General features: G+C 53.7%; 1 protein-coding gene across 3 annotated transcripts; it reads right to left on the reverse strand.

The window, feature by feature from the left end:
- Positions 1 to 4,315: 4,315 nt before the first annotated feature.
- Positions 4,316 to 20,418, reverse strand: SYT3 (synaptotagmin 3). Of its 3 annotated transcripts, none has more exons than XM_078063679.1 (11): positions 20,371 to 20,418; positions 19,610 to 19,740; positions 17,909 to 18,074; positions 14,747 to 15,272; positions 11,741 to 12,128; positions 11,365 to 11,583; positions 9,313 to 9,433; positions 7,659 to 7,830; positions 7,433 to 7,565; positions 5,033 to 5,101; positions 4,316 to 4,826 (listed from the first exon to the last, which is right to left on the reverse strand). In XM_078063679.1, the coding sequence occupies exons 3-10, from the start codon at positions 18,057 to 18,059 to the stop codon at positions 5,036 to 5,038; spliced, it is 1,776 nt and encodes a 591-aa protein (XP_077919805.1). In that variant the 5' UTR covers positions 18,060 to 18,074; positions 19,610 to 19,740; positions 20,371 to 20,418; the 3' UTR covers positions 4,316 to 4,826; positions 5,033 to 5,035. The 3 variants fall into 3 exon arrangements, with proteins under 3 accessions (XP_077919805.1, XP_077919806.1, XP_077919804.1); XM_078063680.1 differs by having other exon boundaries at positions 17,909 to 18,079; positions 20,371 to 20,412; XM_078063678.1 differs by lacking the exon at positions 20,371 to 20,418 and having other exon boundaries at positions 19,610 to 19,849.
- Positions 20,419 to 20,905: the final 487 nt, after the last annotated feature.

Genomic DNA, 20,905 nt, shown 5'->3' on the forward strand with positions numbered 1-20,905 from the left:
TATCTAGAGTAATCAGATTTATAGAGAAAGTAGAATGGTCGTGCCGGGTGCTGGGAGGAGGGAGTAACAGGAAGTTATTGTTTAATGGGTATAAAGCTTCCATTCTGCAAGATAGAGTTCTGGAGATTGGTTGCACAACAATGTGAATGTACTTAACACTACTGAACTGTCCACTTATAAAGGGTTAAGATAAATTTTATGATATGTGTATCTTACCACACTTAAGTTGTTTTTAATGCATCAACTTTATGTTGATGCATTTATGTTCAATGAGTTTTGACAAATGTGTATGGTGTGTGATCACATCCGCAGTCAAGAAACAGAACAGTTCCGGGCGCCTGGGTGGCTCAGTTGGTTAAGCGACTGCCTTCGGCTCAGGTCATGATCCTGGAGTCCCTGGATCGAGTCCCGCATCGCGCTCCCTGCTCGGCGGGGAGTCTGCTTCTCCCTCTGACCCTCCCCCTTCTCATGTACTCGCTCTCTCTCATTCTCTCTCTCTCAAATAAATAAATAAAATCTTAAAAAAAAAAAAAAAAGAAACAGAACAGTTCCGTGATCCCAAAATGTTCCTTTGTGTCTACGTGTAATCAATCCTGCATCCCCACTCCCCCAGCCCCTGGCAACCCCGATCGATTTCTGTCCCTATAGATTAGTGTTCCATTGTCTACAATTTCACAGAAATGGAATCATGCTGTTTGTACTCTTTTGTGTCTGGCTTTTTTCACAAGACATACTGTTTTTGAGATTTATCTTTATCTACTACACATATCAGTAGGTAGTTCTTTCTATTGCTGAGTAGTTGTCCATCTTGTGGACATACAATTTGTTTATCCATTCCCATAGATGGACATTTCAGTTATATTCAGTCTTCCAAATTGGGGCTATTATGAATAACATTGCTGTGAATATTTGCAGGGACATATGCTTTTATTTCTCATGGTTAAATACTCAGGAATGGGATTTCTGAGTCACATGGTAAGTTTGTGTTGACTTTGTAAGAAACTGATAAATTGTTCTTCAAGGTGGTTGTAGTGGATGGAATGATGGCCCCCAAAAGACAATGTCCATGTCCTAATCCCCCAGAACCTGTGAACATGACCTTATTTGGAAAAAGGATCTTTACAGATCAGGTTAAGTCAAGGATTTCCAGATGAGATCATCCTGAATTAAGAGTGATTCCCTAACCCCAATGATTGGTGTTCTTTTAAGAGAAAGGCAGGAGGGGATGAACCATGAGAGATTATGGACTCTGAGAAACAAACTGAGGGTTTTAGAGGGGAGGGGGATGGGGGGATAGGTTAGCCTGGTGATGGGTATTAAGGAGGGCATGTATTGCATGGAGCACTGGGTGTTATACACAAACAAGCAATCATGGAACACTACATCAAAAACTAATGATGTAATGTATGGTGACTAACATAACATAATAAAATAAAATTAAAAAAAGAAAAAATAATAATTAAAAAAAGAGAAAGGCAGGAAAAAAAAAGACACAGGAACAATTAAAACCAAGTTATGTCTGTTCAAAGTGAACTGGTGAAAAAAATTGTCCTGTTTACATTTTCCTGCACTGAAACATCTTGCTGTCTTCTGGAACAGCTGACACTTATATATTAAGTCAGTCAATATTCAAATGATTATGAAGATTCCTAATGCCCAAATATATTCTAATATATGATAATTATTAGCAATTATCATCATCATTATTATTATCAATATTAATAGCTACCATTCGAGTCATGTTACTATACACCAAGTACTTGCTAAGTGTTTCATGTGCATTCTTTCATTTAATCTGCGTAACATTCTTGTGAAGTAGGCATTATCACCGTCATCTTACAGTTAAAGAAACTGAGGCATTGGGACGCCTGGGTGGCTCAGTTGGTTAAGTGTCTGCCTTCGGCTTGGGTCATGATCCCGGGGTCCTGGGATCGAGTCCCATGTCAGGCTCCTTGCTCCGTGGGGAGCCTGCCTCTCCCTCTGCCTCTGCTGCTCCCCCTGCTTGTGCTCTCTCTTGCTGACAAACAAATAAATAAATAAAATATTTTAAAAAGAAGAAAGAAATTGAGGCACTGAGATGTTCTACACTTTGCCCGAAGTCCCAGAACTAATATGTGTGGAGGAGGAATTTGAAATGTGGCCGTCTGACTACGGAGCTCACTTGGGTACCAGATGAACTCTTGCAGAAGGTGGTGGCAAGATCACAGATTGCAAGAAAAGTAAGCTAACAGCGTGCCCAAGAAACCGGTAGAGTGTGACGTTAATTTAAAGAAGAAGTTTCTTTGGCAAGGAATTTTGGCAAATTCCGTCTGGGAATTTTCAGGATATTTATTAGGTTAAAATTAACTTGCAATTCTTGTGGATGCTAATAGGCTGCCCTATTTATCTTTGGAAGAACTTTACAAATGGGATTGTATCTTTATAACCTTGACATTTATAGGGTTTGAAAAGTGCTCCTCACTCCTTGAGAAAAGAGAATAAATGTACCCCTTGTTGGAGTTCAATGAAAAAAAAAAATCAATGCTATATGTGCTCTAAAAAAAGAGAGAGAGGGGCGCCTGGGTGGCTCAGTCGTTAAGCGTCCGCCTTCCGCTCGGGTCATGATCCCAGGATCCTGGGATCGAGCCCCACATCGGGCTCCCTGCTCAGCGGGAAGCCTGCTTCTCCCTCTCCCTTTCCCCCTGCTTGTGTTCCCTCTCTCGCTATCTCTCTCTCCCTGTCAAATAAATAAATAAAATCTTAAAAAAAATGAAAAAATTAAAAAGAGAGAGAGAGAAAGGCAAAGGGAGAGTTAAGACCCAGAGACACAGTGGGCACAAGGTGGAGATGGAGGCAGAGACTGGAGGGATGCATCTACAAGCTCAGAAACGCCAAGGATTGCCAGCAGCATCCAGGAGCTCAGAGAGAGGCATGGGACAAGATCCCAGAGCCCCAGGAGAAACAACTCTGCTGACACCTTCATTTCAGACTTCTGGTCTCCAGAACTTTGAGAGAATCACTTCTGGCCAGTTTGTGGTAATTCATGACAGCAGCCATAGCAAACTAATATAGTGGTTGTACCATTTTTGAGACTGTGTATATGAGCACGTGGGTGTGAATTAATGCCGAAGAGCCAAGCATGGAATGCAGTGGACATCTACTACTTTGGAGGACTATACCCTGCCCACTGCCATGTGATTCCATTGGGGTTGATCGAGGGATCCCTATGCTCTCTACTAAAGAGGCTTATGACTTCAGGAGATGAATTCACAGCTGGGCAGGAAGGGATGAGGTCCCAAAGGGGTCTGAGCCAATTCCAGTGAGATGGGCAGAGGAGGAGGACTCCATCCTGGGAGGAGGTGCCAAGCGCAAGCTTGCCAACTGGATATATGATTGGCCTGAAGTGGTCATCCAAGGCCCTGACAGGACCAATCAGAATCCTTTTCCTGAATGATATGGAGGCAGAGAGAGAGGGAACCCCAAATTTTGTTTCCTCTGAAATTATCTGCCCTAAGGATGATTACAGTAGGTCCTGTTAATTTCCTACCCAACGATCATCCCCTCTTTGTGCTGCCTCACTGGCAAAACCCACAAAGATGGTCACTTTCCCAGACTGCTCTGCAACTCAGGGTGGCCACTGAACCCAGTTCTGGTAAGTGAGAAATAAGGAGAACACTTCTAGGGAGAAACACATAAGGAGCGGCCCCTGTCTACATTTCCTACTTTAGACGCCACCGTGTAAGAACATAAGGCATGGTGTTGCTGCAGTTTGTACTAATAAGGGGAAGGCAAAATGAATCTCAGAGATGCCAACCCAGTGCCTGACGTTGTTGAGCAGCTGAACTAACACTGGGACTCTGTGTCTTTGAAACATTTCTTATGTGAGCAAAAGAAATCTCTATCATTTCAGCTCTTTCTGTTGGAATTCTGTTTTATGTAGCTGAAACCATCATAACAGATACAGCAGTATAAGCCTGGAGCTCCAAATGGCCATCTTACCACCATTGCAAAGACTTGCATGAGAATGAAGTCCTAAGGAGCTAGGCAGAGTCCCTTGAACACCTTGATCCAACCATGCCTGACGTCCTCCTGTATGCTCAGACTTACCATGTACAAAGGTCTTTCAGTTTTGTTTGTGGCTTACAATAGTTTGGGGTTCATTTTGCATCCTATAATCATAGCGGCCCTGGCAAATGTAGCATTTACAAACTAAGGCTCCGAGAGATCAATTAAGTTGCCCGAGGTCACCCAGCCAGTGAATGAAAAATTTGTCTGAACCCAGAGCCAGGATGGTCCAACCCAGCTTCCCAGTCCCAGAGAGAACAGGAGCCCTGGGTAGAGTGAGACCCACGGTGTGTGTTTATTCTGGTGTTGGTAGCAGCAGCAGTGGGGGAATCGGCCAGACGCAGGGTGTGTTGAACAGAAAGGGTAGACACAGGTGTGTGTGTGTGTGTCTGGGGGAGTACGGAGGATTGGTCTGTTGACATTCATAGAGAGAACGAGGGTCAGGACACCGTCTTGGACAAACAGCAAAGAGACAGACAGAAGGACGAAGGGTTTTGGGGGCTGGGGTCCCCCAGACATGCATGGCCCCTTGCCTGGAAGGGGAGCCCTGGGGAAGGGAAGACAGACACAGTAGAGACTGAATGCCCCCCACCCTGAAACAGGGAGCCGGGCCCGCCTGCCTCCCACCCTCACGCCTAGCGGGGTAGAAGGACGGGCAGGCCCAGCGCTGCCCCGCACCACGAAGCTCGGACGTTATGGCTTCAAGGAGATGAATTCACGGTCCGGGCAGGAAGGGATGGGGTCCTGAGGGGGCCTGGTCCGATCCTGGGCCTAGGCCAGACCTGCAAGACAGGGCAGGGAGGAGATGTCGGTGATGGCAGAGAGCAGGCCTGTGACCTGCTGTACCTTCATCGACACCCCAGGGACCTGGTCCCTTGCTTTGTCACTCCACCCTCTGACCCAGGAACCCAGGCCCCCAGCCCCTCCTCTCTTGGACCCAGGAGTCCAGGACCCCCACCTCCTTCCTCCCCTGGTCTGGGTTCCTTACCCCTCACTCTGAGTTCTCTTTCTCTGACAATCCTTTGCTGCCTTTCGTGAAGCTGGACAAAGTCTTTTCCTGAATAAGGAAATCCAGAAGGTTCGTGGGGGAACAGAGGCAAGACAACCGCTAATAATCAACATAGTAAGACATCAAACCTGTTTTCATCATTTACAACGCTCTTTTTTCACTCAGCTCTGAAGTGATGAGCCAAGTGGTATTACAGTCCTATTCTATAGATGGGGAAACTGAGGCACAAAGAAAAAGTCACTGGAAATGTGAGGCGAGATGAGGCTGCAGAGATGATGGGGCAGAACCTCAGAGGGGCCTCAAAGAAGCTTGGACTCCGTTTTGGAGGCTCTGGGGAGCTGGGGAGGGTGGTGAGCAGAGAAGGGGCAGGGTCAGTGCTGGGGGTAGAAAGACCCTCTGGGGCCATTCACTATGGTACCACTGGCTGAAAGCCAGGGTCAGGACCCCACTTAGCCAGGGTTCCATTCCCCTCTGTGCTCCCAGCATTGCCCAGCACGAGCATAGCGCACGGGAGCTTCTGGAGACGTTTGTGGGATGAGTGAGTAAATCAGGGGAAGAGTGAGTGGCGGAAGAAGAGAGTAGCTGCCATCTGTCTCTCTAAATAGAGCCACAGTCTTCTCAAAACTCACACTTGAGCTCTGTGCTCTGCCGCTTAAAATCCCTCCTCACCGTGGAAGCAAAGTCCAAAGTGAGGCTGAGCTACAGTCAGGTCCGGGAGGAGTTCACCCCGGGTGCAAAATTTCAGGTGTATCCAAACTCAGCACTCAAGATAATTACTATTCCAATGCAATATTTTTAAAAATCAGAATTAATCCAAAAAAATCCATGATGAGCAAGATATCAAATTTTAAATAGAGGTCAGTCCCATGTCAAATCAGAGCCTGAGACAAAGGGGAAAAATAAGCAGCCTTATTTTTATGTATTTTTTATGGGTAATTATTTTTCTGGAAATTTAAAATTATTTTTAAAATATCAAAAATAGGGATGCCTGGGTGGCTCAGTCGGTTAAATGGCTGCCTTCGGCTCAGGTCATGATCCCAGGGTCCTGGGATTTAGTCCCGTGTCGGGCTCCCTGCTCAGCGGGGAGCCTGCTTCTCCCTCTGCCTGCCGCTCTCCCTGCTTGTGCTCTGTCTCTCTCTGACAAATAAATATATAAAATCTTTAAAAAAAATAAATAAATAAAAAATAAAAAAATAAAATATCGAAAACAATGAAGAGTATGTGTCTTGCAATTCACAGTACATTAAGTTTAAATGTTTATTTATACTCTAAACAGAATTTAGTATGATTTTACTGTCTTGGCTTTAATGACAGCAAATTCATGGATAGGATCTTCAAAATCTACTTCTGTCCTTTTTTTGTTTGTTTCAAATGAGAGAATGGCCATATTTGAGAATTTCTCTTGACGATGTGATGATCATAAATGATTTTTAGCTTTAAAAAAATGGCAACCTTGTTCTCACATGACCTGCTGGCCTCCTCTTATCTGCCCTTTTCCCCCTTCCCTCTCCGCTCCAGGCTCAGGGGCCTGCCCCTGCCTCTTCTTGCTTAGGAGAAACACCCAGCTGCCTAGCCGTGCTCTCTCCCTTCGAGCTTCTCCTAACCTCAAAACCTTCACTTAAGCCCCTTCCTTCTCAATCTCCAGGCTTCTGCTCAAATGTCACCTCCACTGAGAGGCCCGTCAGGACGCCCTAAGCCAAAGGGCACCCCCCATCCCTTGTCCAGATGTCCTCTACCTCCCAGACTTCCAAGCCTTTTGGACCACAATCCACAAGACCAAAAAAAAAAAAAAAAAAAAGAAAGAAAGAAAGAAAGAAAGAAAGAAAGAAAAGACGGTATGATCCTTACAATGGGTGCTGCCCTGTGAAATTTTCTGTTCTGTTCTATTTTGACTTCATTTTCTTATGAAGAAAAAATTCTTGATCCCCACCCAGTAAACCACAATCCAGTGATTTTCAATTACAGCCTGCTTTAAACCAAACCAAACCCAAACCCCCCAAATCCCCAACCCTGCTCCATCTTATCACTCAGTTTTTCCCTTTTACTTTGGGCTTAGCATCATGGGAAATAATAGCAAAAGTAACTGACCCCTTGACGAGCCCTTACTGAGAGGCAGACACTTAATCCTGCATTAACTCACTGAATCCTCACATCTATCCTAACTTTAGATGCTATTAACAACCCCATCACCCAGCAGAATAAACTGAGACACAGAGAGGTTAAGTAACGTGCTCTTAGTCACACAGCTCAAGTTGGTAGAGCCGGGATTCCAGCCCAAGCGGTCTGACTCCGCAGCCCATAAAGACGGACGCTCCGCGTGAATGACTGCATGAGCGCGGGAATGGAGGGCCAGGGGCGCTGGGTGGCCTCCCCGCTCACCTCCACCAGCTGATGCCAGTGCTCCACGGGCTTGCGGGGATTGGCCAGCATCTCCGCCCAGTGCTCGCGGCCGTGGGGGTCGGCGGCGTCCGGGCCCACGCGGCACACGCCGATCACCTCGTTGTGCCCGATGCTGGGGGTGGGAGCGGCGGTGAGCGGCTGGGGAGGGAGGGGGCGGGCCCGGGCCCACCCCCTGACCCCCCCCAGCCCGGGCCACGCCCCTCACCAGTCGTAGTCTACCACCGCGATGCTGAGCCCCACGCTCTCCACGCTCTCCGGGGCCACGTCGAACACGAGCGCCTCGTTGTACGTGGGGTTCAGCGTGTTCTTCTTGATGGAGGTTTTCCGCTTCTTCAGACGCCGCCCCTCGCTGATCAGAGAGGCCTTCACGTAGGGGTCTGGGGGCAGGCATCGAGAGCACTGACCTCGACCTCCTCCCTCAGACCCGAGTCCGGACCCCAGACTCCTCCTCCCTCAGACCCACGAGTCCAGGCCCCCAGCCCCTCCTCCCTCAGACCCAGGAGTCCAGACCCCCAGCCCCTCCTCCCTCAGACCCAGGAGTCCAGACCCCCAGCCCCTCCTCCCTCAGACCCAGAATCAGGGCCCCAACCCCTCCTCCCTCAGACCCGAGTCCGGACCCCAGACTCCTCCTCCCCCGACCCAAGGGTCTGGGTCCCCATTGCCCTACCCCTCAGACCCAGGAGTCTGGGCCCCCAGCCCCTCCTCCCTCAGGCCCAGGAGTCCGGGCACTCAGCCTCTCCTCCTTCAGACCCAGGAGTCCAGACCCCCAGCCCCTCCTCCCTCAGACCCAGGAGTCCAGACCCCCAGCCCCTCCTCCCTCAGACCCAGAATCAGGGCCCCAGCCCCTCCTCCCTCAGACCCAGGAGTCTGGGCCCCCAGCCCCTCCTTCAGGCCCAGAATCAGGGCCCCAGCCCCTCCTCCCTCAGGCCCAGGAGTCCGGGCACTCAGCCCCTCCTCCCTCAGACCCAGGAGTCCAGACCCCAGCCCCTCCTCCCTCAGACCCAGGAGTCCAGGCCCCCAGCCCCTCCTCCCTCAGACCCAGAATCAGGGCCCCAGCCCCTCCTCCATCAGACCCAGGAGTCCAGACCCCCAGCCCCTCTTCCCTCAGACCCAGAATCAGGGCCCCAGCCCCTCCTCCCCCAAACCCAGGAGTCCAGGCCCCCAGCCCCCTCCTCCCTCAGACCCAGGAGTCCAGACCCCCAGCCCCTCCTCCCTCAGACCCAGGAGTCCGGGCCCCCAGCCCCTTCTCCTTCAGGCCCAGAATCAGGGCCCCAGCCCCTCCTCCCTCAGACCCAAGAGTCCAGACCCCCAGTCCCTCCTCCCTCAGACCCAGAATCAGGGCCCCAGCCCCTCCTCCCTCAGACCCAGGGATCCTGCCCCCGGCACCTCCTCCCTCAGACCCAGGAGTCCAGGCCCCCAGCCCTTCCTCCCTCAGGCCCAGGAGTACAGGCTTCAGTCCCTCCTCCCTCAGACCCAGCAGTCCAGACCCCCAGCCCCTCCTCCCTCAGACCCAGGAGTCCGGGCCCCCAGCCCCTTCTCCTTCAGGCCCAGAATCAGGGCCCCAGCCCCTCCTCCCTCAGACCCAAGAGTCCAGACCCCCAGTCCCTCCTCCCTCAGACCCAGAATCAGGGCCCCAGCCCCTCCTCCCTCAGACCCAGGGATCCTGCCCCCGGCACCTCCTCCCTCAGACCCAGGAGTCCAGGCCCCCAGCCCTTCCTCCCTCAGGCCCAGGAGTACAGGCTTCAGTCCCTCCTCCCTCAGACCCAGCAGTCCAGACCCCCAGCCCCTCCTCCCTCAGACCCAGCAGTCCAGGGCCCCACACGCTCCTTTCTCAGATCCCAGCACCTCCTGGAACCCACCTGAGAAGCCGGTGAGGTCCATCGCTTTGAGGTTAGAGGCTTTGATGATGGTCACGGTGAGGCGCCCGGCCGTGGGGAGGTAGCAGAGTGAGAAGTTGAGCTCCCCAAGATCTGCCTTTTCCTGCAGTTGGGGACAGGGGTTCAGCAACACCCTGTCTCGGTCTCCACCCCACCCCCCCTCGCTCTCCCATCTGGAGCCTCCAGCTCTCCTCCCTGATATCCAGGACTCCGGTTGCTGATTCACTTAACAATCTGACTAAACCTGGTAACTCCCTGGCCGCAGCTGCCTGCCACCAGCAAAGCCTATTTGTTCTGCAGGGAAGATTGAAAGAGGCATGGGTGTGGGGAGAGAGCAGGAAAGAGCCAGAGAGAGACAGAGAGAACACAGTGAGAAATAGACTGTGACAGGGACCAAGACACCGAGAGATACAGTTAGAAAGGCAGACCCATAGAGTCCTAAAGAAAGAAAACCCAGAGGAGGGGCCTAGAGACTCAGAGATAGTGCTGGTCCGAGAGAGAGAGAGAGAGAGAGAGAGAGAGAGAGAGAGCGCAGAGGAACAGAGACTTCAGAGAGAGGAGTACAGCGACCAGGAGGAGAGGGGGACAGAGTCCCAGAGGAGAGAGACAGAGTCCTGGGGGGGGGGTATCAGAGCCCCCAAGGTGCAGGAGATCTGGAGAAATGGGACCAGAGACTTGGTGGAGGGTGCGGAGACCTGGACAGAGTGATAGAGACCGAGAATGGGGTGGGGGGAAGGGCAAAGACCCAGATAGAGAGAGAGAGGGAGAGAAACAGAGAAACCTACGCAGACCGGGTGAGGGACAGAGATTCAGACAGTGTGACAGGCACTGAGGAGAGAAGTCGGTCACAGGGAGGGCAGGAGACACACCAACCTTAAGCAAAGCCACAGAGGAGACAGAGCCTCCACACCAACACACAGAGAGACACCTGGAAGGGGGCGCTGAGCTAGCCAGGGCTTCCGACCCGCCCTGCCCGGCTCTTCAGCCTCATCTGGGCCCCTGGCCTCCCAACCACACTGACCAAGGCCCAGGTCCCTGGACTCCCCATTCACTGCCCCTGACAGCAAACTGTGACAACCTAGACCTGGAGCTCCCAAGGACTGTCTGGGGTCCCCGGGTCCTGATCCTGAAACAAAAAGCCAGTTGTTTAAGGAATGAATGAATGAATAAATGAATGAAGAGTGAAGACCTCCAGTGATAATGAGGGGTGTGGAGAGAATGAGACGTGATACACACAAGCAGGAGACAGGATGGAGGCAGGGAGAGGGTCAGGACCCCCAACAAGCACGTAGGAGCCAGGCTCGGGGAGCGATTGGATGGAAGAGGAAGGGGGCCGGGGCGGGGGGAGGCTACCGGGCACAATCTGGTGACTGGGGGAACAGGGGGTGTCAGGATATAGAGGATCCAAGTATGTCTGAGGCTTGGGGGATCAGGCTATGGGTGTGGGGAGAGAGCAGGCAAGAGCCAGAGAGAGACAGAGAGAACACAGTGAGAAATAGACTCCACCCAGGAGCTGGGTGGAGAGCAGAGGATGAGATTAGATCTGGAGGTCAAGGGTTTGAAACGTAAAATGTTCAGAGATCAGAGGGGTTGGGGGTTCAGGAAGCTTGGGAATTGGAAAGCCAGGAGGTTGGAAGTTGAAGGAAGTCAGAAAAACAAAAGCTGGTAACTCTGGGGTCAGACAGTTGGAGGGTCAGGAATTTGGGGTCACAGCATGAAGTTATGATAAAGTGGCTGGTGGGTACAGGGCTGTCTGTTATATTTCTCAACTGTTACCATCAGATGTGAAAGGGGGTCAGAAGTTGGGAGATCTGGGGTCCAGGCATGATGTCAATATTTGACAGGGCGTCCGGGAGATGGGGTCCCGTTATATCTATCTCTACACTTTGCTTGTATGTTTGCAATATTTTGCAATAAAATAAATTTTTTAAAAGCCTGGGTCAAGAAGTTAGAAGGTTATGAAGTCCAAGGGCAAAGAGGTCAAACACTGAGCGGTCCTGGGTCCCCAGGAAGACGGATGCAGGGGCCACTGACCGAGCCGCCCTCCACGATGTCCCTCCATAGTGGGCGGTCGGGGGGCTGCTCAGCCAGCTCCAGGAGGTTGTCCAGCACCACTTGGCCGATGAGGTCGTGCCGCGAGAAACGGTCGAAGTCGTAAACGCTGAAGTGCAGTTTGCGCTGGGCCAGCTCAGCCAGGGGCACGGAGAACTGGAATGTCTCGTTGAACACAGGGTTCAGCGTCTTCCTGTGCACCTGGAGGGGATGGGCGAGGGGAGGAGAGAGACACCATGCCCATCAAGCCCGCTTCCAAAGGACCCAGGAGTCCAGACCCCCAGCTCCTCCTCCCTCAGACCCAGGAGTTCCGACTCCCACCCCCTCCTCCTGGATGTCTAGGACCCTCACTCCGGACCTTGGTCTGGAACTTTTTCTTGCGGTCTGGCAGCAGGTAGATCTTGACGTAGGGGTCTGAGAAGCCGTTGGAGTCCTTGGCTGGGAGGTCCAAGGCCTGCAGGATCCGCACCACCAGCTGGTCTGAGCCATAGAGGTACCGCAGGGCGAAACTGATGCGGCCACAGGGCGCCCCCACGCCGGCCTCTCCAGAGCCCGGGGCCCCACCGCCGCGCCGGCCGCCTGGTCCAGTCCCCTGGTACAGCTCCGGCTTGATCTGCCCAATGAGTTTGGCTTTTTCCTCCCCGCCCGGCAAGGGTAAGGGTAGGGCAGGCGGCCGCTCGTCACTGCCAGGGTCCGGCTGGGGGGTCAGGGTCTGCTGGGTGAGGGGCCGGGGTAGGGCTGGGTACCTGTGGGGAGTGGGGAAGACCAAGGTAAGGTAGGGTCACTGGCTGGGGTCTTTGACAGCATCTGAAGACCTGAGAGACTCCTCCCTGCCTCTTTCCCAAGGGTCACAGCCAAATGGCCACAGATCTGCACTTTTGCTCACTATGACCTTGAGCAAGGCACTTGCACTCTCTGAGCCTCAGTTTCTCCACCTGTATTGGGGGGGTATCCCCATCTCTAAGCTAGCTCCAACTAGGACCTGCTTATGCATCAACTTCCAGAAGCTTCCAACTTCCTCCTGACTTCAAGTGCGTGACCCAGAATAACTTATTCATGGACCCCTGGGGCCCCACACAACCCAGACCTCCTGAACCTTCACCTGCCCTTCTTCAAATCCCCCCAACCTATCTTAACCCCAGGCTCACCTCTCGCACCTCACCATCACTCCACCTGGCCTGGCCTTTCTCATCTCCCTTCTCCACTGTCCAAACGTGTGTGGGGGACACTCTGGAAGCCCAGAGCTCCCCCCTCAGCCACCCCGGCTCCTTCTCCCCTCTCACACACACACCCTTTCTCTGGACAAGCTCATCTGCACCCCAGGTCTCCACACCCATCAGCAGCCTGCTAAATCTGCTAATTCTGTCTCCTGGGCTCCAGCCTGGATCGGGCCCCAGCCTCAGCAGTCCACCAGACCCCGCACACCCCTCATTCCCCGCCCAGCTCAGCACCTTCTCCCCAACCCGCTCCTCCTCCCCTGTGCTCCCCCTAGATCTGCAGGTCAGACACTGAAGCCATCCTCACCTCCTGTCCCCTCAAAGCCTTTCTCTCCCCTCTCCCAAATTTCCCCATCCGTGGTCCCGGCTCATCTGCCCTCTCCTGCAAGGACCATCACACCCGGGGTGAAGTCCATGTGAAGGGGCCCCTAGCGATGGGCAGTGCTCGGCAGCCTCAGGTGTCCTGAGAGGCAGGCACGGGGGAAGCGGGAGGGCTCGAGCCGTAGAAAGGGGCAGAAGAGGTGAGGAAGTGGGAGGGCTTGAGCCGTGGAAAGGGATGGGTGGGGGAGGCTCCTTCAGCTACAGATCCCCTGGCCACTCCTTGCTCCCAGGGTGACTTTGGGCAGGTCAGGAATACCCTCTCAGCCTCAGTTTCTCCATCTGTATAATGGGGAGGGGAAAGAGCTCAGACCGGTGTATCCGTCCGCCTTTGAAAGGCCTCCCCAGAGACCCCAAACTTCATCTCCCATGAACCCCTGGGCCCCTGGCCAGACCCTGGGATGAGAACACCTTCTACCATGAACTTCTGGGGCCGAAGACAATCCCTCTGAGGGCAGTTTCTCCGGATGCTGCCCCAGGCCCCTCACACTCAACAAGACCCAGATAAGCTCAGGGGCTCCCTCAAATCCATTCCTCTTCCTAGATCCTCTGACAGCCCCACCATCCACCCAATCACCAGGCCAGGCTGGAGGCCTTCTGTACCTCTTCCCACCCCTCCTACCCACCCACCTCCTACCCACCCACAGCCATCAGTCTCAGGTCTCACCTCTTCTGCCCTCTGACTCTCTTTATCTCCTCCTCTCATCCCCATGCCCATAATCTCAGCTCAGCCTCGTCCTCTCCTGCCCGGACTATTGGCCTCCAGTCTGTCCCCCTAGTCCTTCCCTTGTGTGGCCACAGAGAGGTCTTTCTACACCCAGAACTAACCCTGCCCCTCCTGCTCACAGCCCTCAATGGCTCCCCAGTGCCCCCAGGACAAAGTCCCAGTCCCTCAGCCCCGCATTCAAGGCCCCGTGTGGTCTGGCCCTGCCCACATCCTAAGCCACATCTCCCTACCTTTCTTTTTTCACACTTACTCTCAGGCCATAGTGACTGCTGGCAATTTCCACAATGCACTGTTGACCTCCTACCCCTCTTGCCTTTGCATGGGCCGCTCTCTCCTCCTGGAATGCCCAGCTCACACCCCTACCTCTGTGCCTGACCAACACTTCCTCACTCTGCAGGTCTCAGCCACAACACCTCCACCTCTGGAAGGCCCCAGCCTCTTCCCAGACCCGATCATCGACTCCTCAGACTCCCACAGCTGTGGCCCCCTAAGCCACTTTCCGGCAGCGCTGGCCTGGGTGGGTGGGGACAGCCTCTCTGGGGACCCACTTCCCTTGGATTGTAAGTGGCATGAGGGCAGAGTCTATTTGCCATGCTCACTTCTGTTTTTCCAACACCCATCTCAGATCTGGTTCATATTAGGTGCTCGATATACATGTGCAGAATGAGGAATACAGAACAAATGAGCTCCAGGCCCCACCACCCCTGGCTTAGGTTGAAACAGATGAATTGCTTTGTGTCTCAGGGCCTCGGGAGTCTAATCATTCTCCTCCACCTTCCTGACCCCGGAGTCCTATACCCTCTGAATCTGAGTACAGATCTCTAGGTTCCTCCTCCCTTAGATCCTGGAGTCTGGAGCCCTAGCCTCCTCTATCCCCAGGACCTAGGAGTCCACACCCCAAGCCCCTTCCTGCCCCAGGACTCAGGACTCCAGACCTCTAGGCCTCTCTTCTTGCAGGGCTCAGAAGAACCATATCTGGGAAAGAGACACAGAGGAGCAACAGAAGTTCAGAGTGGACCCCCAGCCCAGTAGCCTGTCTCACCTGGTGGTGGGTGCCAGGCTTGTGACCTGCTGATGCGACTGGGCACTGGGCAAGCCCCCACCACTGGGGGGCAGCAGGAGCAGCCCAGAGCCTGCACCTCCCTCAGAGGGCAGTTCAGGAGATGTCTGGCTCGGTTTGACCCCAGCGGCCACTGCAGCTGCCGCAGCCTCTGGGTATGAGTCCATGTCCAAGTAGGAGGGCTCAGGGGGGTCAGAGCCCCCCAGGCTGCCTGGCTCCAGCAGCTCAGCGAAGGGCGGATGGTGGGCGGTGTGGGCATGGTGGTGTGGACCCCCCAGCAGAGGATGGCCACCCAGGCCAGCCCCCAGGTGGTGCCCACCACCACCTACCAGGCCTGCCAGCCCGACCCCAGGGCCTAGGTCTTTGCGCAGGGGGCCCCCGCCCACTGCTGAGCCTCCCTTGTCCCGCCAGGGCACCCAGCACAATTTCCAGGACACGAAGAGGGAGACGCCCAGAAGGACAATGCCACAGAATGTCACGATGACCGACAGCAGGCTCACGGAGATGTCTGGAGAGAGTGAGGACAAAGGTCAGGGGTCAGGATGGGGTCAGAGTTTATCCTCCCACTGCTGTCCCCAAAGAGCTAGCCTCTAGCATTTGCCATGCATTGTCCTAAGCACTTTACATACATTACTTAAACTCCAGGACCCCACAAGGTCGGTATCTCTATATAACCATTCTAAAGATAAGGAAACTGAGGCACAGACAGGCTGAGTGACTTGTATTATGCTGCACAGGTAGTAAGTGACAGATCTGGGATTTGAAAGAGCAGTCTGTCTTCAGATGTGATTCTTAATCACCAGCCCATGCTGCCTCTCCTTAAGAGGACACACCATCTGAGGTATAACCAACGTCCCCCAAAATGCTCAGAGATGATCAAGGAGAGAGGAGGCTGCAGGACACAGTTAGGCAGATCAGGGTTCAAATCTCTGTTTGCTGTGTGGCCTTGGGAACGTATCTTAAGCACTCTGAGCCTTACATTCCCCATTTGCCAAATAGGAAAAATCAGTCCTGCCTCTCAACTATGGTACTGAGGAGTGCAGGAGGTAAATGGCATCGCAGAATATAAAGGTAGACATTTACTGAGTGGTTACTATGTTGCAGACCCCTAAGCACTTTATTGGCATTAGCTTACTTAGCCTGACAGGCACCCTAGGAGGTTGGCAACATTAGTATGCCTGTTTTCCACAAAAGGAAACTGAGGTCAATAGATACAAAGTTTCCTGTATAGAGTCCCACAGCAGATCTGCGGAGGGGCCGGGTGGGACGTGCTAAAGAGCAGAGCAAGGGCTTTCCAGCCTCCTGAACATAGGAAGAACTAAGAAAACGGGGCCAGGGGGCCATTTGGGAGGACAAGGTGGAGAAGAGGAGAGAAAAAGCAGCTGCTTTCCCCTACCATCAGTCTGACCCAGACCCTCTCCAAGTCAAAACAGCAATCCTCCAAGCTCTGGTGAATTTCTCATTCCCGTCTACCTGGTCTGGGGAGCCATTTGGGCTTGGCGAGGTGGTGTAGTTGTGCAGGAAAAGATGAACCTTGCCCAAAGAAATGTTTGGCCCTTGATGGGCTCCTGGGAATGAACCTCTAAGCCCTTGGAACATCCTGCCTGAAAGTGTTTTTGTTTACCTGAGGAATCTTGGGCCATGCCAGATGGTCTATGTAACAATATGATCGATGTTGGGGGACTGGGATGTATCAGCTTGGCCTCTGGAGGGGCTGGAGGTGAAGTTCAGCCCCACGGACAGTAAGCCATGTCTATGTGACTGAGACTGGAAGCTCACACCTGGTCTCTCCTGGACCCTATTCTATGTGTCTTTTCCTTTGCTGATTTTAACTTCCATCCTTTTGCTGTAATAAAATGTAACTGTGAGTAGAACAGCTTTTCTGTGAGTCCTTCTAGGGCATCATTGAAACTGAGGGTGGGTTTGGGGACCCCCAAATTGTGGTAGTCTTCCTGGGGTCAAATCTGGCCCTTTTGCTTATAGGTTGTGAGTCTCTGAGCAAGCAACTGCAGCTCTCTGGACCTCATTTCTCATCCCTGTCACCTCCCGCACGCAAGGTGCCGAGCCCTGCCCTGCACTCAGCAAGTGTGACTTGTCATTATAACCTCGCAGCACGTGCTTCTTCGGGGTTCCTCGTCTGGACAAGAGCACTCATAATAGATCCTCGCTCTCAGAACCCTGCTGCTTCCTAGATGGGTGACCTTGGGCAAGTCACTTTACCCTTCAGAGTCTTTTCCCCCCATCGAAAACGGGGATTATAGATACCACAGAGGGTTGTTGTGAGTGGTTGATGAAATATGCCAAGGATCTTGCACACTGCCTGGTACACAGTTGGTGTTCAATAAGTACATTCCAGCATTTATTGAATGACCACTGCATGCCCAGCTTGTTTTAAGCACTTCACATGTGTTATATGATTTGAGTCTCTCAGCTGCCCCAGGAGGCAGCCACTTTTATTATCCCCATCTTCAGGAGGAAACTGAGGCACAGAAGAAGTGTTAATTGCCTAAAGTCATCCACTAGGAAGTAGGGGTGGTGGGATTTGAACCCAGACAAGTCAGACAGCCTGACTCAAGAGCCTGAGCTTTGGGGCACCTGGGTGGCTCAGTCGGTTAAACGTCTGACTCTTAGTTTCAGCTCAGGTCATGATCTCAGGGTCGAGGGATCGAGCCCTGTGTTAGGCTCCATGCTCAGCATGGAGTCTGCTTGAGATTCTCCCTCTCCCTCCGCACCTCCCCCCGCCGGCTTGTGCTTGTTTTTTCTCTTTCTCTCAAATAAATAAATAAAATCTTAAAAAAAAAAAAAAAAAAAAGAGCCTGAGCTTTTAAAGCACTATGCAAGATACACAAAAGATATGTGAAGGGGATATGTATGTGGCTGGGGGGAGGGGCAGTGGGCAGGAGGCTCACAGGACCAAACCCAAAAGTTCAGGGGTCATATGGCCCACCCAGCTCCTTCTCCTTAGATCAAAGTTTTGGGGGACCAGCAGCAGGCAGGATGGAGGTGAGACTCTAAGAGGGAGTGGCCACAGCCACCTAGGGGACAGAAAGCTAAGCAAGTCTGCTCTGAATCTCTGAATCTCTGAAAATACCGAATATAGGGGACACAGGGGGCTGGCCGAGACAGCTGGGGGGTGGTGCTGACCTGCATCTGGGCCCCGGGGATAGCCTCGAATTCGCAGGTCGTTGAACTCCTGGCACCTGTCACTGGTGTCGGCATCTCGGACCCGCGCACAGAGGTCCGAGACCAGGATGAGTGCCCGCCGGCAGAGGTCATCCTCGTAGTCTCCTGACATGGTAGCCGGTGGGTTCTGTGCTTGGAAGGGGTCAGACAAGGGTGCAGATGGGGAATGGGATTGAAAGAGAGGTGGATAAGGGATAGAAGAGAAAAAGAGAAAAGGAAGGATAGGCGAGGGGACAGAGATTGGGAGTAGATGGACAAGGGGAAGTAGATTAGGGAGGGATAGACAAGGAGAAAGAAATTAGGGGCAGATGGACAGGAGGACTGAAATTCGGGGTGCAGGCAAGAAGACAGTAACGGGTTGGACAAACTAGGGGACAGAGATCGGCATGAATGGACAAGAGAACAGAGAATAGGGACAAATGGACAAGGAGAAAGAGATGAGGAAAGCCAGTCAAGGGGCAGAGATTAAGGATGCACAATAAAGGGATAGACAGACAAGGAGACAGAGATTAGGGGTGCACAGACAAAGGACAGAATTTAGGCACAGGCAGATGAAGGGACAGCTGTTCACCATTCATGCATTAGACAAATATTCATTGAGCACCAACTACATGCCAGGCACGATGCCAGCTGCAGCAGATCCAGCAGAGAACGAGCCCCACACATTTCCGAACTTCCTGGTGTTACAATCCAGTGAGAGGAGACATGGAATAAACAAGTCAACAAACACACATAAACAAACAAGACATGCTCACACTGTGAGAGGTGCTCTGAAAGAAATAGTTGGAGGAAATGTCACAAAAGGACCAGGAGGTGGGCAGCTGGGGGGCTCTCTGAGACCTGAAGGACGAGATGGGGCTGGCCACAGCCAGTGGGCGGTGGGGCTGGAGTGGGGAAAAGCATCCTAAGCAGCGGGAACAGCATGAGCAAGGGCTTGGCAGGTTCGAGGAACGGGAAGGAGGCCAGATCCAGGTAGAAAGAGTGAGCACCAAGACAGAGGGAAGGATGGGGTTAGAGAGATAAGAGTGTGGTGGTGGCTGGGGTGGGATAGAAGATGCAGGGTGCAGAGATAGGGACCAAGTTGAGAGAGGGAGAGATAAGGGGAGGGGAGACAGAGATACTGGGAAGGGCAAACTGGGGCCCAGAACAGAGGGACAGATAAGCAGACAGACAGAGGAAAAGTCAAGGATTGAGATTTGGGATGGACTAAGCCATAAATAATGGACTAGTGTGTAATTTATGGGAGTGTGAGAGATGGGCGGACAGAGGGACTGTATAAGTGCCAGGACAGAAATATCCTTGAAAGGGAAACAGTGGTTGGAAGAATGGATGGGGTGCAGAAATAAAGGACAGATGGACAGACAATGGCCAGAGACCACAGATGGGCAACAGGATACAAAGGAGGGCTGGGCAGACAGACATGGGTGCAGAAGGAAGGTTGGATGGGGGTGGGGGCATAAAAGAGAGAGGACTGGGAGAAAGAGGTGGATGTGGGGAGAAGGGGAATTAGCCACACATGGTTTGGAGCCAGACATCAGAGATGGACTGGAAGGAGAGTGCAGGGAGAAATTAGGGACGGACAGACCAGAGCTCACAGATGGACAGGTGTCGTGGGGGTATTGCAGAAGGCCAGGACTCCGACACAGGCATGGTCAGACTCACCTGAGCTTATCCCTGCCGTGTCCTGGGTGGCAGCCGAGGCGGCGGCTGGCGGCAGCCCATGGGGGTTGTAGGGCGGACAAGGGGCTGCGGACCCGTCCCCACGCGCCAGGTGGTGGGAAGAGGAGCGGGATCTGGAGGCCGCGGCCAGGAGAAAAAGCTCAGTCCGAGCCTCACGTCTTGTCCTACTCGGACTGGCTGCTCGACCCCAGGCGACCCCCGGGAGGTCCAGCCACCCCCTCCCACCTCCCGGGCCCCAGCTCCCGCTGAGCTTAGACACTACAATTCCCAGCAGGCCTTGCGCTAGCGCGGCTAAGACTTCACAGACCCGGCGCTGCATGGGCTGCTGGGAGTTGAAGTCCTTAATGCCTCTCCCGGCTGCAGAGGGGATGGGAATTTTTTTGGAGGTGGGGGGGTTATGAGATACCGGGGTCCCAAGGCGCTGCAGGGGGTAGGAATGATGCCCTGGACCTCGAGAGGTCGCGGAGTCTTAAGTCTTCAGGAGCCATGGAGTAGGTAAACGATCCCCACGCCCGGGGGATCGGTGGGCGAGGTTGGGGTACACCTAGGTGTTTCGGGACCCCCCTTTCTAGGGCCAAGTGCCCCTCCCCCGGGGCGGCCAGCGAGCGCTGCAGCACCCGCACTCTCGGGCAGGAGATCCGCGTGCCTCTGCACCTACCCCCGCCCCCACGCGCTGGGGCCGCCCCCCAGGATCGGCCTGGGGCGGGGGCTGGGGCAGGGGGAGGGGGGAGGAGCGGACTCACCCGGAGCCGCCGCCGCCGCCGCCGCCGCCGCCGCAGCCCCGCGCGCCCGCCGCGGTGCCCGCTCGGCTCCTCCCCCCGCCCCTGGCGCAGGTCCGCGGCTCCTCCCCTTGCACCCCCTCCTTCCTCCCCTCTGAACCTGCGACTTGAAAGCCGAAATCGCGCGGCGGCAGCGAGGAAGGGGGGAGAGGCGTACGAGACCCAGCTTTCTTACACAGTGGAAGATCCAGCTATGTAGGAACATGACCCTCCGCTCCCCCAGGATCCAGGGGTCCCGGCCCCCAGCCCCTCTTCTCTCAGATGGAAAGGTCTGGGACCCCAGTCACTTCTCCTCCCGGAACCCAGGGTACTGAGCTCCCACCCCCTCAATTCTCACATCTAGGAATCCATCCCTCCCGGCCCACTCCTCCCGGGGCCCTTCCTTCACAGGACCCAGGACTTGGAGTCCTCCCATCTGGGGAGCTCTGAGGGCTGGAAGTGGGAGGGGAGGCGGAGCCTCAGAATTAGCGGGTTTGGAGAATCTCAGCCCGGCGAGAGG

The sequence above is a fragment of the Halichoerus grypus genome, chromosome 15, assembly GCF_964656455.1.
Source record: "Halichoerus grypus chromosome 15, mHalGry1.hap1.1, whole genome shotgun sequence".
In the NCBI taxonomy this organism is placed as follows: domain Eukaryota; kingdom Metazoa; phylum Chordata; class Mammalia; order Carnivora; family Phocidae; genus Halichoerus; species Halichoerus grypus.

What these genes read in the sequence shown, in the direction of transcription:
- SYT3 (XM_078063679.1), bottom strand. Translation starts at nt 18,059, where the DNA reads ATGTCAGGAGACTACGAGGATGACCTCTGCCGGCGGGCACTCATCCTG. An exon ending in TCCCCGGGGCCCAGATGCAG is followed by an intron (nt 15,273 to 17,908) that starts GTCAGCACCACC and finishes CACTCTCTCCAG; the next exon opens with ACATCTCCGTGAGCCTGCTG. An exon ending in AGCCTGGCACCCACCACCAG is followed by an intron (nt 12,129 to 14,746) that starts GTGAGACAGGCT and finishes CACTCCCCACAG; the next exon opens with GTACCCAGCCCTACCCCGGC.